The following is a 16,629-nucleotide window of genomic DNA, read 5'->3' as shown; positions in this document are numbered from 1 at the left end:
ATCATTTTAGTATTTTTATATTCTATGAAATCCCCATTTTCAGTCTTAACTATATCAATTGCTATATTGAAGCCCTAAAGATTTAAAGACATGACTTATCCTGGCTTTGTCAATATTTGTATCTATCTTACAATCTTCTACTTTGCAGTCATTTACCAGAATTATAATGCAGCATGAATAAACCTTAAAAATGACTATTGATTACAGAGAAAGCTTTGTGAAATCATTTAGTCAGTTTCCCCACTTGAGAAATCAGTGAATAAAATAGGTCAATAGATAAAGATGGAATGGATGTAATACAGTGCTCTGCCTTCCTGGGTTATAAAAAGGGTCAAAAATGAATCCCCATAGAATTCCTGTTTTTATACTTAGAAAATAAAATGATACTCACCAAATCCCAATTCTAAGTCCACCTTTCTACAGATTTATTCTTCGTTTTTAAACCACAGATTTGAAAGTACATTTTTATGTTTCCCTGTTTCAACAGAAGCATTTCCTTGTCACTGTCCCTTTTAACCAAATAGGATGCCCTCATCTTCAGGCTAAAGTGCCTGTTGTCACCCAGGTATTCACCGGGACTTTTGCTGCAACAGCTACTCTGTATTTCCTCACTGTCTCCTGCAACCTTATAGCTCTTCTCAAAACTGCATTTCCTACTGCAGGGGACTCTGTCTTCTGTGCCGATTTTTGTTAAGTAATAGATGGTGAGCCTTGAGACCACTCTCTCTATTAGTTTCCATTCACAGGGATATCGTCGGGGCCACGGAAGGAGGGGGAAGGGGAAGGGAGGGGCCAGGAGGGGGCAGAGGGAGGGAAGAAAATACCTTCCCTGAACTGGTACAAGCTCGGCTTCAAACGATATCCTAGGAAAGAAATTAAAGACTTCTTAATTAGTGCAGCAATTAAGCTTTCTTGGTAGCATTTTAATCAGCACAGGCCCTATCAAAGGACAAACAGAACGATTTGCAGGTCTTTGAATTTTAAACAGTCTTATTGATTTCAGCACAATACGTCTTCACAACACACAGGGAGAATTTTCTAATATCAGTTACAGTACTTTGAGTTTTGCTTATGCAAATCGAGTGAAGGTTGGAGAGGAGGAGATGGAAGGAGAGGACTTGAACCAACCAGAGATGGAAAACAATAAACAAACAAGACAAAAGCTTGAAAACCTAAAGATGTGATATGAAGAGTGGGAATTTGAAATCTGTGCAGTTGATTTATCTACTGTTACGAAATAACATTTGCCTTAATCATCGGTAATATTTCTCAAAAAAAGAAAAAAAAAACAGGAAAGGAAAAAATTTGAATTTTTTCTAGGGTTTTCTTTCCTGAATATTTTAATTTGCATTATGTGCCTTTTCTAATACTACTGTTTGATCAAAGGGGTACGTGGTAGTTCCTAAAAAACAAAAACAAAACCACTTCAGAGACCTGAGATGGGGGTGAGGGGGAGGAAGCTCCCACTCAGGTCGGGGCCAGCTCCCCAAGCCTTGCCTCTGAATGGAGCACATGCTGGGAGACACAGGTTTTCCTGCAGAAAATTTGGACTTTGCTTTGATGTTGGGTGGGATTATGGCATGGTCAGCTATCATTACTCCCTGTCCATGGCTTCTGAGAGTGGCAGGTATTGAGTGAGTGACAGTTTAAGGAAATGTGAGAAATGAGAATACTTAGAGCAGATTTGGGGCATTTAATTTCAATTTTTTTCCATTTGCAGGACTAGAATTTAAAATGAAGAAACTAGTTTAGCATTTTAAAAACTATAGCAAGTTTGTTTAAGTTGTGCATGCAATTCCAAAATAAAATTAGTTTCTCAGGACTTAATATCTTCTTTCTCAACTCTACTGATTAACATAGTCATTTGGAATTAAAAAAAAAAAGGCATTGTTGCCCAAAACAGGCTTAAACACTTAAAGAAGTGTTCTGATTTATGTAATGTATGTCCAATCCCTACTTTTAACTGAAGTCAGATAAGAGTGAAAATTGATATAAATTATTTCTGAATATATCAAACTACATTGGCTAACTAGGCAAAACAACTGTATACACTTTAGCTATCTTATAGAAGTTAATCTACTTTTTAGCAACAATCAATTTTTTGAATTCTTATGACCCAGGAAAGCCTCCTGATATAACTGCTTTATCCCCAAAAGTTTAGTATAAACTTAGACAAATTAGTCAATAGTGCCCTATTTCTCTATAAATATTTCCTACACCTTTTGACAGTAGACTTCAAAAAGGTTAAAGAATTAAAAAGATAAAAAGAAATGTGATAATAATTTCAATACTAAACTGTGAATCTGATGCTAATAGTTTATTTTTGAAATCTGTCAAATGCTAAAGCATTGTTTCTATCTTGTGAAGTTAATGAACATGTGCAGACAGGTTTAAAGCCTAATTATTTAAGATTCCTAGTGATATAAACCGAGAACAGACTTGACTTGTGCTCAAATCAGAGATTGGTCAAATTTTTTGAATAAATAGCACTTCCATGCAACAAGTTAGAAAAGGGAAGAAAAGCAAAGAGGAAGGCAAACAGGAAGAGAGTGACCCTAAACTCAGCCCAATGTTTTTAAGCATAGCTACCCTTTCTGCCTTTACAAGTCAACTAGTGAGCTTTGTTTTTGTTCATTATTTACAAAACATATTTCTGCAAATTGAGAAGGACTTTCCCAAAATACAATGATAGTCTTCAAATATATGTGAATATATATATCTATATATCTACATATATAGATATATATATATATTTATTCAAATAACACATTAGCAACTAGCCTTAGGTCTTAAAGGACGAGAAGATGGTTGGCGTCTATGCAAGACGGGTTAATTACTTATAGAGTTTTAGGTAAGAAAAAGTAGGGCTTTCTTCACCCCCTCCCCCACTTTCTAAATCTTCAGGGATGCCTGATCTCTTCGAATTCTCTTCATATGATTGGCATTTCTGACCTTTGGGGCGAAAGTGAAGTTATCCTGAACCATCCACATTTCTGTAGCAAGCATTTCTTTCTTTCCAGAATCTATTAGGAAATAAAGAATTGAATACAGAGCATTCCATGATTCTTAAGCTATTTCAGACTGACTTTCCCCCCCCAAATTGAAAACTCTCCTGGAATTTTCACTACCTTTAAACAAATAAATAGTTGAGTCGACAGATAAAATAATCAGATACAGAAAACATACGCTTTGCTTCATGTGGATTTTCCTCAAAATAATTTCTTAATAATCATGAAGTCAGGGGATGTGTTTTCATTTATGTCTCTTGCCAAAAAAAAAAAAAAAAAAAAGCCAAGATACATCCTAAATCCCTTGAAGGAGAGCTCGGAGCGCTCTGGCTCCTCTTTAAGTTGGCAGGCGATTGCTTAGACGGTTTTGGAAAAAATTACGAGTCTTCTCAGACGAAATGTAATATTAAGACATGCAATCTAACGGTAGTAGAAAAGTAGATGGTCTCTCTTTCTGATCGCCACTTCTGGGTCTCGGCTTTTCCTCGCGGTCCCTCCCATAGTTTCTTTCCTTATTCTCCCCCCTCCCCGCCCTTTTCCCCCGCTCTCTCGCTTTCTCTGGGTCTCGCGCTCTCGGAGTCTCTGCTCCGAGTTCCTGGTTGGATAATTTGGGTTAATACTAGTGAGTGAGGTTTTTGCGGCTTCAAAGGGTATTTCAAGTTTCCGGAGCTCCTCCCCTCTGCACCGTGTGACAACAACAACTCGTCCAGCCGGCAGCCTGCACTTTTCAGCTCATTTTCTCTCTGTCATTCCCCTCTCAATCTTTGATCAATGTACTTGCCAGGGAGAACCCAAGTCCTTCAAACCTCCTCCTTTTCACCTTCATCCTTAACTTTGTGCTAGAGAGCGGGACCCACACAACCACAGCCGACCCTTCCCGCCCCCGCCCGACCCCCCCCCTCCCCACCAACCCCCGATCCCAGCCCCCGGAGAGGACTCACATTTCGACTTGCGGGACACTTTTGTGCGTTTCTCTCCAGAGCGCCTCTCTCGCTCGCCCCTTTTGCGCTCGCTCGCTCTCTCACCCTCACCTCCTTTCCCCCCTTCTGTCCCTTTCTCTTCTCTTCTCTCCCAGAGTTGTGGTGGTTGTGGCCCCCTAGCTCCTTCTCCCTCCCCCCTTTTCTCCCTCCCTCGCCCTCCCCGGGGGTGTGTGTGTGGCAACTTTTCCCCTCGCTTCTCCTCCTTCTGTTTCCCCCTTATATGTGACCATGGCAGTGCCGGCGGCTTTGATCCCTCCGACCCAGCTGGTCCCCCCTCAACCCCCGATCTCCACGTCTGCTTCCTCCTCCGGCACCACCACCTCCACCTCCTCTGCGACCTCGTCTCCGGCTCCGTCCATCGGGCCCCCGGCGTCCTCGGGGCCAACTCTGTTCCGGCCGGAGCCCATCGCTTCGGCGGCGGCGGCGGCGGCGGCGGGCACAGTCACCTCCACCGGCGGCGGCGGCGGCGTGGGCAGCGGAGGCGGCGGCGGCGGCGGCAGCGCGGGCAACGGAGGCGGCGGCGGCGGCGGCTGCAACCCCAGCCTGGCGACCGCGGGCGGCGGCGGCGGCGGCGGCGGCGGCAGCATCAGCGCCGGCGGCGGCGTTGGCGCCTCCAGCACCCCCATCAACGCGAGCACCGGCGGCGGCGGCAGTAGCAGTAGCAGTAGCAGCAGCAGCAGCAGCAGCAGCAGTAGCAGTAGCAGCAGCTGCGGCCCCCTCCCCGGCAAACCCGTGTACTCGACCCCGTCCCCAGTGGAAAACACCCCCCAGAATAATGAGTGCAAAATGGTGGATCTGAGGGGGGCCAAAGTGGCTTCCTTCACGGTGGAGGGCTGCGAGCTGATCTGCCTGCCCCAGGCTTTCGACCTGTTCCTGAAGCACTTGGTGGGGGGCTTGCACACGGTCTACACCAAGCTGAAGCGGCTGGAGATCACGCCGGTGGTGTGCAATGTGGAGCAGGTTCGCATCCTGAGGGGACTGGGCGCCATCCAGCCCGGAGTGAACCGCTGCAAACTCATCTCCAGAAAGGACTTCGAGACCCTCTACAATGACTGCACCAACGCCAGGTAAAGAGCCAGGGGGACGGTGGGGGTGGGGAGGGAAGTCTCCGCCGCCTTGGTCCCTGCCCAACCGGTCCCCTCGCCCTTCCCTCGCTCTCTGCCTGGCTCCGTTCTCTCCGCGCGCCCCGGTCGAGCGCGGCCCTCTGCTCCCTTTCCTCGGGGCTCGCTGGCCGCTCCCGACCTTTCTGAGAAGTTGGCACCTCACCCTGCCCAGATCGCGCTCTTCCGGCCGGGTCCGCCCCTTGCTCGCCCGGACGCGGGGGTTCGACAGATGTGGCTGGCGGGAACCCCAAGTCTCGGGGCGGACTGGGCGGGTAGGAGGCGGATGGTGCCATTCCAGGGGCCACAGCGCCCTTCCTGGGCTGCGCGGACGTCTGGGGAACGCTTTCAGCGCTGCTGCCAGTGTTTGCGCGCTCCCTCGGACCCGGGTTCCACCCCGAGGCGCCGGGCACCGGCCCGGCTGCTCGGAGACGTGGGGCTAGATCCTGGGGGCGGAGGGAGGTCGTAACCCTGCCCCGCGGGGTTCGTGGAGCGGGAAGACGCGCTAGGGGTGAGCGCCCCGCGAGGTAGCCTAGGACGTGGGTCACTTGGAGGTCGGGAGGGGGACGGTCCCAGAGGCCGGGAGGCCAGAGTAATCCCGGGGGACTCACATTGAGTTCAGCCCTGAAGACCCGAGGGCAAGCCTGCGGAGGGGAGGGGAGGGGTCTGTGTGTGCACGCATCTGTGCGTGTGTCCGCGCGCGCGCGCGCGCGAGCGTGTGTGTGCAAAGAAGATAAAGGGGTACGTTTGCCCGGGGCAGGCGCGAGGGTACCGGCAATGTTCCTGCCGTTGGGGGAGGTGACCGGGTGCTTGGGACTCTTGGAGGCTGAACTGGAGACATGGGGAGGGAAGACAGCAGTTGGCTGTCTCGCTCTCTCTCCAAACTGTTCTTTCCTTCCTTCCTTTCTTTTTTTTTTTAAGGTTAGTAGCTCACGCAATGAGCAGGTGCAGGTTTTGCTCTGGGATGCTCTGTGGACCTGAATACCGGTGCCGTGGCTCCCCTGGTCCCGCAAAGCGCGCGAACCCTGGAGGCCACGGGACCCTGAGCCCGGCCGGACCAGTTTTATGCTAATGAACGCTCACTGGGGGAGGATCTACCGAGAGGGGGCGGGAGTGGGGTAACTTGTCAGTTTCGGGGTAGAAGTGATCCTTTCCACCCACTCTCACTGTACCGTCTTGTCCCCACCGTTGGCTGCGGAGGGAGAAGTTCAGAGAAGCCGAGTAAAAAGCAGGGAAAGTTGGAGTCTCGAAGTGAGCGCGTGGGAACTGCGCGCAAAATTTGTGCGGAAACTTCGGTACCCTCCAAATAAGTTTAAAGATTGGGAGGAGGAACGGAGTTTTATTTCTTTTTATGTGTGCCCCTAGTATAACTAAGGAAACTGAGGCGGGAAGGAGAGAGGCGCAGGACTAGACCAGAAAGAAACCGGGGTAGAAAAGCCCCTAGCTATTTCTTCCTTGGAGGAAGACTTCTGGCTAGTTAGTGCCCTGGGAACACGAGAAAGGCTCCAACTCCAATCCAGTAAATGTCCTACCCTGACCCAGCCAGAAACTCTTTTCCGTGTTTACTTCATTCTTTGTATGGGGGGCATGAGTGTTTATCTAGATTTTGAACCTTCGTTTCTACTCTTTTTTGGTGAACGCTGAAGACGCGCGTGTGTATGCGCGCGTGCCCAAGAATATGGACAGGTGGCAGTAAAGATTGAGGGTGAATCTTGATCACTAAACATCATTTACAGAGACAATTGGGTGTACAGAGTATAAAATATTTGCCAAAAATCTGCTGTTAAAGCTGTTTAAATCAGGGCAGAAAATTGTTACGGAGTTGTTATAAAGAATGCTGGTTGAAATCTGAAGCCAGTTCAGATAAGACTGTGATAAAATAAGATTGTGATAAAATACCTATCCAGTAAATTGGTGAAGCGCTCTTTTTCCTTTTAGTAACCAAACCACTCTGCTCTTGAATCTTCTTTGTCTGTTTCTCACAGCACACACTGTACTAGATAATTAATGGCTATTTCAGATAACACACAAAAAATTGCTGGAGAAAACTGCTTCAAAGATTACGAAGTTATGCTAAATTTAAAACAGGTAGTGTTACACTTCTTACAATTATTTCCTTGATGCTTTTGTTTTTTCTAAAATTTCTGCTTAGGTTTTGGAATTGAAGTCCTCACCATATGGTTGGAGAATATTCTTAAAGTTACCAGGAAAGAATTTTTAAATATTTATTTTTTTCCCTGAGGTTAACAAAGGCTCTGGAGTTAAAACTTTCAGAACCAAGAAAAGTTAAATTCAGTAAAACTGTTTACCCCTTCAAAAATATCTTATCAGTACTCTAAAGTTTTAATACTTTACAATGGAATGTGTTATTCCAGAACTCCATTTGAGGTTAAATGTGGTAAGTTTGTTGATTTACTGTTACATTTTGATCTTTTTATCAACTATAGGACTTTCTCAAGCCTAAATAACATGTAAATACTGAAAAGGGGTGTGTAGTTGCAGATATATTCCTAGGTTTCCCTAATTCTGCCATTGACTAAGAAGATACAAAACTTATCACTGAACTCTCACCAAAATACACTGTTTGCATTGTGATGCCTTACTTTTTAGTGATAGTTACCAGTGTTATTGCCTTATTTCTTTACATTGGAAGCAATAGCTAAAATATTTTTCATCTTGAATTTCCCAAACTAAAATTACCCTGTTCATTCAAGTCCAGTTTGTTCCCTTACTATTAAGATCCTTTTTCATTCATCTATATATATTGATTTCTTTCATTCTTGTTTCTTTCTCCTCTGGCTACTTAAGAGACTATCTAAAGGAATAATTTATGCAGAAGAAGAACGGTGCAAGAAGGCAAACTGTATGAAATAATACACACATAGTGTGCAAGAAACATCAAATCTTAGCACTTTCAACTTTTTATAGAATATATATCTTACTATGTCTTTTAATAGCATCTAGATACCAGGAAATCTGAGGAACCAAAGTGATGTTAAAGAAAGGTTCATAAACTTACTCAAAGTGGCTCAGTAAGTTAGTAAAAAAAAAAAACTCGGAGTGCATTTAATTTGCTTGGGGCTATTGCATTAGTGTGCTATCTATGAGCACTAGAATAAATGTTGAAGCCATCTGTCATTACCACAAGGAGATGAAACAGAGACTGTCACCTCCTTGATAGTAAAGCTAAATAAAATAGGGGTTTCAAAACATGAAAGAAAATATAAGGAAATATATTTAAAAGTTGTCAAAGGACAAAATCTGACCTTGATCAGCTTCCTCCAGTTATTATTTTTAAACTAAACATTAGTTGCATGAACATGGCTGTTGCAACAGAGGTCACTTAATTAACTGGTAACCATTAAACAACAACAACAAGAGAAAAGTAATTATGGAGATGGTCAAGACTCTGTTTATCTGAGTCAGTTGCTTGTTTGGAGGTTTGGGTTAGGATTCGATTTTCTGTGAATTCAGGTAATGAAAAGTGACTTGATTCTGTTTTGTTATCGAAAATGAATTTTTCTTTGAATATTACCAGAAGATGATTTTGTCTCAGGATCTTCCAAACCAGCTTGTGATTTGGGTCCTACATAGACCTAGATTTGTGGAGTTTTTAACTTGAAAAGATTCCAGTTAGTTTGATCACACATTTATTCATAGACAGTATTCTTTTGTCTTAGAAGTCAAAGCCATCTATGGACAGCAAATTGAGAGAATTTACATGTCTTTTTTTGTTCAGTAGTAATATATGAATGCAAGTTTAGTATAAGAAGTATAAACTATTTTCTAATTCTTGGCTTGCTTCTTTTTGTCAGAAGTTTTTTTTTAACAGAAAATGGCAATATTTATTTAACATTTCCTTCATTGCATGGCACGGAGTTATGCCTTTATGCCTCTGTGTAGAAAGTTTCAACACAATACAGTCTCACTTCTCACAGATAATTATGATACTTGGCACAGAGAAATTAAAAAAATTACTTCAAATGAAAAGAGACTATGCTTTTGAAGTGTTTTGTATTACAGTCGATTAATGGCTCCTATAAAGCCTAATGTTTCGTTTTATAACATTTCAAAAAAAATATGGCATAATTAGAAGAATAAGACCTAAAACGTGAAAGTTTGCTTGGTCTTATCACTTATTTCTGAACGCTTTTTAAATATTAGTCAATTCCAGTTTAATGGCTAATACATAAATAAAATCTAAGAGTATTCTAACCTTGGGTTTACCTTATTTAATCAAATTATGTTGCAAAATACAAATTCTTGAGTTATTTAGATAATATCTTTAAAAACCTACTTTTTTTTTTTCTCTTGGAGTTAGTCTCCAATAATATTATATTCATTATTGTAACAAAGTGCACATAGTTATAAAGATCATGCTTGTTTACTTTCTGAGTTCCACAGTTAATACCGGGAGACACTTAATTTGTATATACTATTTTATTTTGTGAAGCTTCAAGTATTATGTAAAATAAACTGCAAAATAGGCTGATTTTCAGAGTTTTCATGCATAAAATTTTTGCATTTACATATAAGACAGAATTTTTAAACTTCATTTTATTAGTCTAAATCTGCTTTTTTTTTTTTTGCTTAATCTACCACATATCACGGAAATTGAGTATAAATTATTGAGACCAATATTAGCCACTCTCTTTTTGCCTCACTACCTCCCTCAGCCTCCTGAGATGTGACACCCAGTATTGATTCAAGTCTTGGCTGGATTTGAGCATAAATAACTCTTCTCTTTGGTGATTTACCATGTGTGATTCACTAGCATACGAAAACATAATACGCTTTATTGTTTCTCATTTGCTGTTTTGTTTTTGGAATGTAAGTAGCATTTGTAAATTAGCTTAATGTGCAACCAAGTAGTTGTTATTTTAAGAACAGTTTGTGCTTTGACTGTCAATTAGTACTATTTTATCTTTCCAGATTATTTTACTAAATTGTTTCACACAGTTGCCTCTGTTAATCACATAAAATAATCATTTAAATTGCATTGTGTTAGCAACATAGAACACATGTATTACAAAATTCAATAAGATATGAAACTCTCACAGGTTGTAAAATGTCTCCCTTTAAATCTGTATCTGAGGAATTTAGTTTGAAATATGCCTTCTGAATAGATACAGGTGAGTCTTTTAGATTTCACTAAACATTTTAGTTTTAAGGTCTTCATTACTTGGTTCTTATAAAAAGTTCAACTTTGCCTGAATTTAATCTTTCCAGGATTTCATTTTCAGATTGCTCACCAGGGGGAGAAATCACATGATGTTATATACCTTTAAAATAAATAAAAATCGTGATAAACTTGATGTTAACTGTTTGGATGCTTTAATATGTATTTAATATTAAGTTCTATCATTTTATGTTTGAATTATTATGAGAATGGAATGACCTTAGCATGTGCCATTCTTTTAACTACTGAGTTACTGCACTGTGATTGGTCAGGCGTGTGTGTGTGTGTGTGTGTGTGTGTGTGTGTGTTTGTCTCTGTGACTGCTGCAGCTAAAAATTCTAGCTAAGAATACATTAAAAATACATTTGTATTTATATTTTCAGACTTAGCGACTACATTAAGTAGTCTCTTTTCCATTATATTTGTTATATTCAATAATTTACTTCTTAATGAAGAAAACCTGAATTTTTTAAAAACCCACCAAATGGGGCTTAGGTAAGTGGAATATCAAAGGCCTTGATCTGCATAAATCTCATATATCTCTGCATACCAGAGCCTCTGTGAGTCCACATTGTCTTCAAATTCCTTTACTTGCCTTCTCCTCAATTGGTCAGAAGTATTTCCAATCAAAAATAATTTTTTGCTACATTAGCTGTCCTTTAAATAACTTAATTGCTGACATTTCCTTTTTAGAATATGTCACAGAATAGAAATGACTCAATTAGAATAGTGAAGTTAGGTTACCAAATTATTTCTTTGGAAAACCAGAATACCAGGATAGTATATTTATAGTTGGTCTAGTAATTAGTTATTATTTTAAGTCTAGTAATTAGTATTGGATTAAATGGTGGATCATTTTATTTTGATGCACCTATTTACTTTGAGAAGGTTTCTGAGAATTTTTTGAGTGTGCCTGTTCCAGATACCTGTCTAACTTGAATGTACATATTTATTTTAATTATTAAGTACATATAACCATAAATAGAGAATAATGCTAATCACAACCTGATCCAAAATCAGAAACCTCAAGCCGGGTGCATTTTAAATTTCTTGTGTATTCTTATTTGGACTTATTTTATAAGATAAGAGGATTCTAAGTCACTCATTAGGAAAAATTTGCATGTAGGTTTTTCTAAATAGGATATCCAAATGTTCAACGACTAAATTTTGTTAAAGGTGTGGCCCTATTGCTTTCTGATTCATATTAGTTTGGAGTTGATCCAGGATATCAAGCTGGGATTCTTTTACACATTTAAACATACGTGACTTGAGTGAAAGTTATCAAAGATGTCTTACTAAACTGGAAAATTCTCTATGTGTTTAATTTGTCTTATATTTTTTTGCTTAAAAATATATTCAAGTGTCTAAAACTCTGCAGCATGGCAACACACTGAATAGCCAGTTGCCTTAAAAAAAAGTTTCAGAGAGTAATGATTAAAAAAAAAAAAAAGGCTGTTTAACTAAAACATCTAAAATGTGTTGTTGTCTAAGATGAACACAGTACCTAGAGTATATTGCATGTTTCTTGCAGGAAATAGAAATTATTGACTATAATTTGAGAATAACAATAATTTAACTATAAGTAGACTTATGCAGTGGATTTTGAAGGTAGTGTATATGTTTGACAAAAAATTGGATATGCTTTTCAAGCATGATTTTCTCAAAGCAAATGTGAAATGGACAGCAAATTAGATTGGTTACTTTTGGTTAGTAACATTGAAGAATTGAGAAATGTTTTCCTGTCCTTAGAATAAATTAACAGAGGGTTAAACGAAGTATTTAAAAGTCACGGTGTAACTTATCTTTGAATTTATATATGGTATCAAAACTTTCTAAATAATTAGATTACTTCTCCAGTCACAACAGAAAAAAGAAAGACTTTACTTCAAGGACAAGGAAAATGTATCAGAAAGAAAGAGTGCTAGTTGACAGAATTATTTTATATTATAGAAACACATAGAAGCATTTCTAGTAAAAATTTACTAGTTCAGTTTTAAAAATATGGTCATTTTTAAAGTAAAGGTAATTAAAAATCTCGAACATGTTAATTAGGAAATATTTCATTACTTTTACGCATCAAGCAGAGGAGTGTTTTGTTAAAATCTTAAGCTGATTGTTTTCTGAAATTGTATTAATAGCAACAGTAGGTGAGCTATTTTATTCATAGCCTTATTTTTAAAAAACATTTTGCTTAGGTTTAAACAAATTACTGAAGGTGTAACTAGTCTTTGAACCCATCACAGTTCTGCTAAATACTGATGTAGTCTATATCTATAGTATTAATTCTTATTTTATATTTAAAATATTTGATTTTTTTAGCTTAACTTTTTGGAAATGATAATTATGTCTTAAGTGAGGCAGTTTGTAGTTTAATAGTGCCTCTGGATTTTAAATGAATAACTTGGAGCATTTTGAATTGTAGTCTCACCAATCACACATTTTATCCTAGGATGGATGTTCTTGTGTGTGCAACAAGTGTAAAATTTTGATCAGTGTTTTAGGAATCTTTGTGATGGATGTTTTCGTTTGTATTAAGTTTAACCCATTTGTGGTCTATATGCTTATGCTTAAGGAATTATAATATCTTTGTTAGAAAAGCTTTTACATATATGTATACGTGTATATACCTACACACATATGCACATAAAAGGCATATACAGCATAGAGACAGAGGACAAACAAATTATAAAAACAGCTTAATTTTGCTCTCTATAATTTATTTAATATAAGATGACACACGAAAAGCCAATTTGACTTTAGTGAATGACCACAGAAAACTGTATTTAAAATTAATTTAGGGTGAAAGATGCAGTTTATATTTAAATGTTTTAAAATATAATTATAAATACAACATTATATGGTGATTAAGATAGTGATTAAACACATCTTGATTTTCCTTGACCTATAGTTTATGATAACTAAGATATACTTTTAATTCTCTATGAAAAATATTTATACTTGATAATTTTTTTGTATGAAATTGACATTAAACTATTAGGTAGTTTAATGTACATTATTGAAGAACATTTAAAGTGCTTGATGTCATCGTACTACATCTTTTATTGGTTTATTTCATTGATGCTTGCACTTTAGAGCAAGCATATCCTTTAAAATCAGTGGATAAATGATAGGAAAACAATTTCATAATCTAAGAAAAAAAGATTGCTCTTCTAAAAGCTTTGCCATCAATGAGATGAGTTAGGAATGAGGTCAATGGGTTAATCTGCAGGTCTACATAAGGAGATGTATATTACCACTTCTTGCAGTGGACTGTAATTGTCTTTGAAAACACCTGGTAGAGGTCCAGTGAAATTGAAATCCATTACTTTCTCAATCATTCCATGGCATTTGTCAAGTCATTACGTCATTGAGAAAAGTGCAGGCATGCACGCGTTTTTTTTTGCAAAGTAGAAAGGAGCTTATATTAATAAAATAGTGATTGCTTAAAAGACTACCTCATCTAAAGCTTGAAGAATTAAAAAATAAAAATAAAAACACTTGGACATAGTAACTGTAAAATGACATTTGGTAAGAAGTTCATCTTTGCATTTAGTTATCTAAGTAAAAATATTTCACATTCCTTTTTGCATCATCTTATATGCATATAATTTTATAAGTTAGTAAAAGTGGTTTTAAAATATTTTATGACTTGTGACCTCTGACACCTTTATTCATACCTTCTAAGAATGCTCTGACAAATGTATATTATAATCAAAGATGAATAATGTCTTCTTTTGACAGACCGGTTTTTTTTTTTTTTTTTTTTTGGTCTTCACACTATTGACAATACATGCAGATTTGAACTTGTAGCCAGGAACAGTGCTTCCATGCTTCAAATTGCCAAAAGACCCCCAGGGATAGAAACTTGACCTGCTTTTATGAAACCATAGAATTACATTTATACAAGTTACCCCATGGGAAAGGAATGAACTGATCCCAATTCAAACCTTAATATTGGAGCCTTCTGGGTCAAATTTGATTTTCTTTCTGTTAACACCTGTTTAACTCCCAAATTTCATAACTATATATTCTTAGGAAATTTACAAAATACTATTCATGAAGGACATTTCACACTTAAGACACAGTGCCATCAAAATTTTGCAGCTATTCGTTTTCACATGTGACTAAGATGCTACTTTTTAAAGTAAAATATCTAACTTTTGAATATGCATCCTAGAGTAAAACAGTTACCTTGTATTTTTTATTAATTTCTTGTTACAGAAAAGCCAGTCCTAGTAGGTGAAAAAACTTTTTTCCCAGGGAGTTATTCCCTGTGATTACATTTCAGAATACAAATTTTTATACGAACATATTTTTATTTTCTTAGGCTCAAATTTTAGAAGGTTAAAGTTCTTATTTTATTTTTAGTTGAATCACTTGAAAATGTTTCCAGAAGGCTACTTTTGCCACCAGCAGTAACAAATGAAGGAGATCATTGACAAATTGCATACATAAAAGCCAGTTTTGTTTTAGTTATGTGGACTGGGCCTAAGTTGGAAAAGTGATGTTAATCATTTGCTTAATTTCTGGAATATCAAAATGCCATATCACATATATGCAAATGGTGACTAATATAAAATGGTAGGATTATAATATCTCTTTGCTTATAACTGGCAACATTAAATGACCACCATTAGATTTAGAACCTACTTCATCACATGGAATGACTTGCTCTCAATCTTGTATACATAGAAACATTTTATAAATGGTAAAGCAACACATATACATATATACCCTCCAGTCACATATATGAAATGACCATTATAATGGTTAAATAATTCCATGATTGATTTTGAAATTGAGGTTAGCAAGTTCCTTCTAAAATAAAAACTAGAAAGAATTTCAGACTTTTCACTTTTTTTTCACTTAGCATTAATAAAGTCATTTGGGTAATTAGTTACTTTATTAACAAGGACCAAACATAAAAATTCCTAGTAAGAATGATTATAACAATCAATTCTTGGAATTTGGAGGAAAAACACAGAGATTTCCAGTGGAAGGTATACCTTCCACTTATTATCATAAGTCGTGATCATCAGGGAGAAAATATTTAGGGTTTTAAACATGTGTTGCTTATTATTTTTTATTGGCTGTCATGTGGTACAAAATTAAGTTTCACTGTCAGCTAACATTTTTCTGCCTTGCCTTCACACAGCATTTGAATGAAGCTGAAAATTAAGTCCATCGTTTGGATGTTTCCTAAGATCACTCTGATGTCATATTTCTAAAGGCAACAAATATTTCTTTTCATTTCAAAGTTTGACCCAACTAGTTTCATGGGGATTTGACATGGCTGTTGCTCTGTGCATTCCGTGACTGTGAAAGGAAGGAAAGGAGATAGATCATGTGACTCGACCACATCTTACAAAGAACCTAGTTTAGGAAAGGCAACCTATTCTGACTTTTGTACTGGTGATAATGTGTAGTTTCTTTCTTCGTCTTTCAGTGGCACTTTGCAGCCCTATTTTCAATAATGACTGATAGGGCACCAAGTGAACTGCAAAAAAGAAAAACAGTTTGAAAGATCTTGCTATATAATGCATGAAAAGAGAGGTGGAACTTTTATATTTTAGGTAATTAAGTAGAGTGACCCTTGATATTTCATAGAATTTTATATCATACCTAATACAAGAAGTCTTTGGACTTTCATTCTCTTAAATACCTTTATTACCTAAATTGTCCTCATAATAAATCCTCTTTTTGTTTGGTAGACACTCTAGTGAAATCTAGTAAATACGAATTACCTGGAAATATCTATCCAAGCTGGGTGTTTGAGCTGTTGATATTTAAATTGGATTCCTCCAATTCAACAGTGTGAAAATAGAATTGATTTTTGTTTATTTTCTCCTAAGTTTAGGAAATGAAATTCAAATGGTATTTATTTGATCTGACGTATACTTATTTTGCTCTTTCTTTTGGGGAGTGGGTTAAATAAGGGCCCATGACAGGGACGCTGTTTGTTTTTCACAAAAGTTGTTTGTGATTTCAGGTACTCTTGGGAAATCTCTTGATCAGATTCACATCTGTTCCTGTCAAAGTGGGTGCTAAGATACCGGTCACCCAGCAACCATGTCCAAGAGGGAATTGGGCCGATAATAACTTCAAAAAGGAATGACAGATGCTAGATTAGGATGAAAGACAAAACGCATGAAAAATGAGCTTGTTAGAATCAAAAATTTGTTCAAGCACCTTTATGCAAATTAAATGAATATTGAATATTTGCATGCATTTCTACTTTTTCATTTGATTGAAAAGAGAAGAATAGCACATTTAAACTCACAAATGTGACTTCTTTCTTTTGTACTAATCAACATACAAAGCTGAATCTCTTAAAAAAAATCAGATTAGCCACCTGGGTTCTT

At 38.1% G+C, this 16,629-nt stretch overlaps 1 protein-coding gene across 3 annotated transcripts in view; it reads left to right on the top strand.

Moving 5' to 3' along the window:
- The first annotated feature begins 3,756 nt into the window (after positions 1-3,756).
- Positions 3,757-16,629, top strand: part of DACH1 (dachshund family transcription factor 1) — a 478,465-nt gene continuing 465,592 nt past the window's right edge. For all 3 annotated transcript variants that reach the window (XM_025000109.2, XM_025000108.2, XM_059892257.1), the window contains exon 1: positions 3,757-5,055. In XM_025000109.2, the coding sequence (XP_024855877.1) occupies positions 4,217-5,055 (839 nt within the window). In that variant the 5' untranslated portion in view covers positions 3,757-4,216. The remainder of the gene's footprint in view (positions 5,056-16,629) is intronic.

The sequence above is a fragment of the Bos taurus genome, chromosome 12 (genome assembly GCF_002263795.3).
Source record: "Bos taurus isolate L1 Dominette 01449 registration number 42190680 breed Hereford chromosome 12, ARS-UCD2.0, whole genome shotgun sequence".
Lineage (NCBI taxonomy): Eukaryota > Metazoa > Chordata > Mammalia > Artiodactyla > Bovidae > Bos > Bos taurus.
The sequence above is the reverse complement of the archived record's forward strand: the minus strand, read 5'-3'. Positions and strand labels throughout refer to the sequence as shown.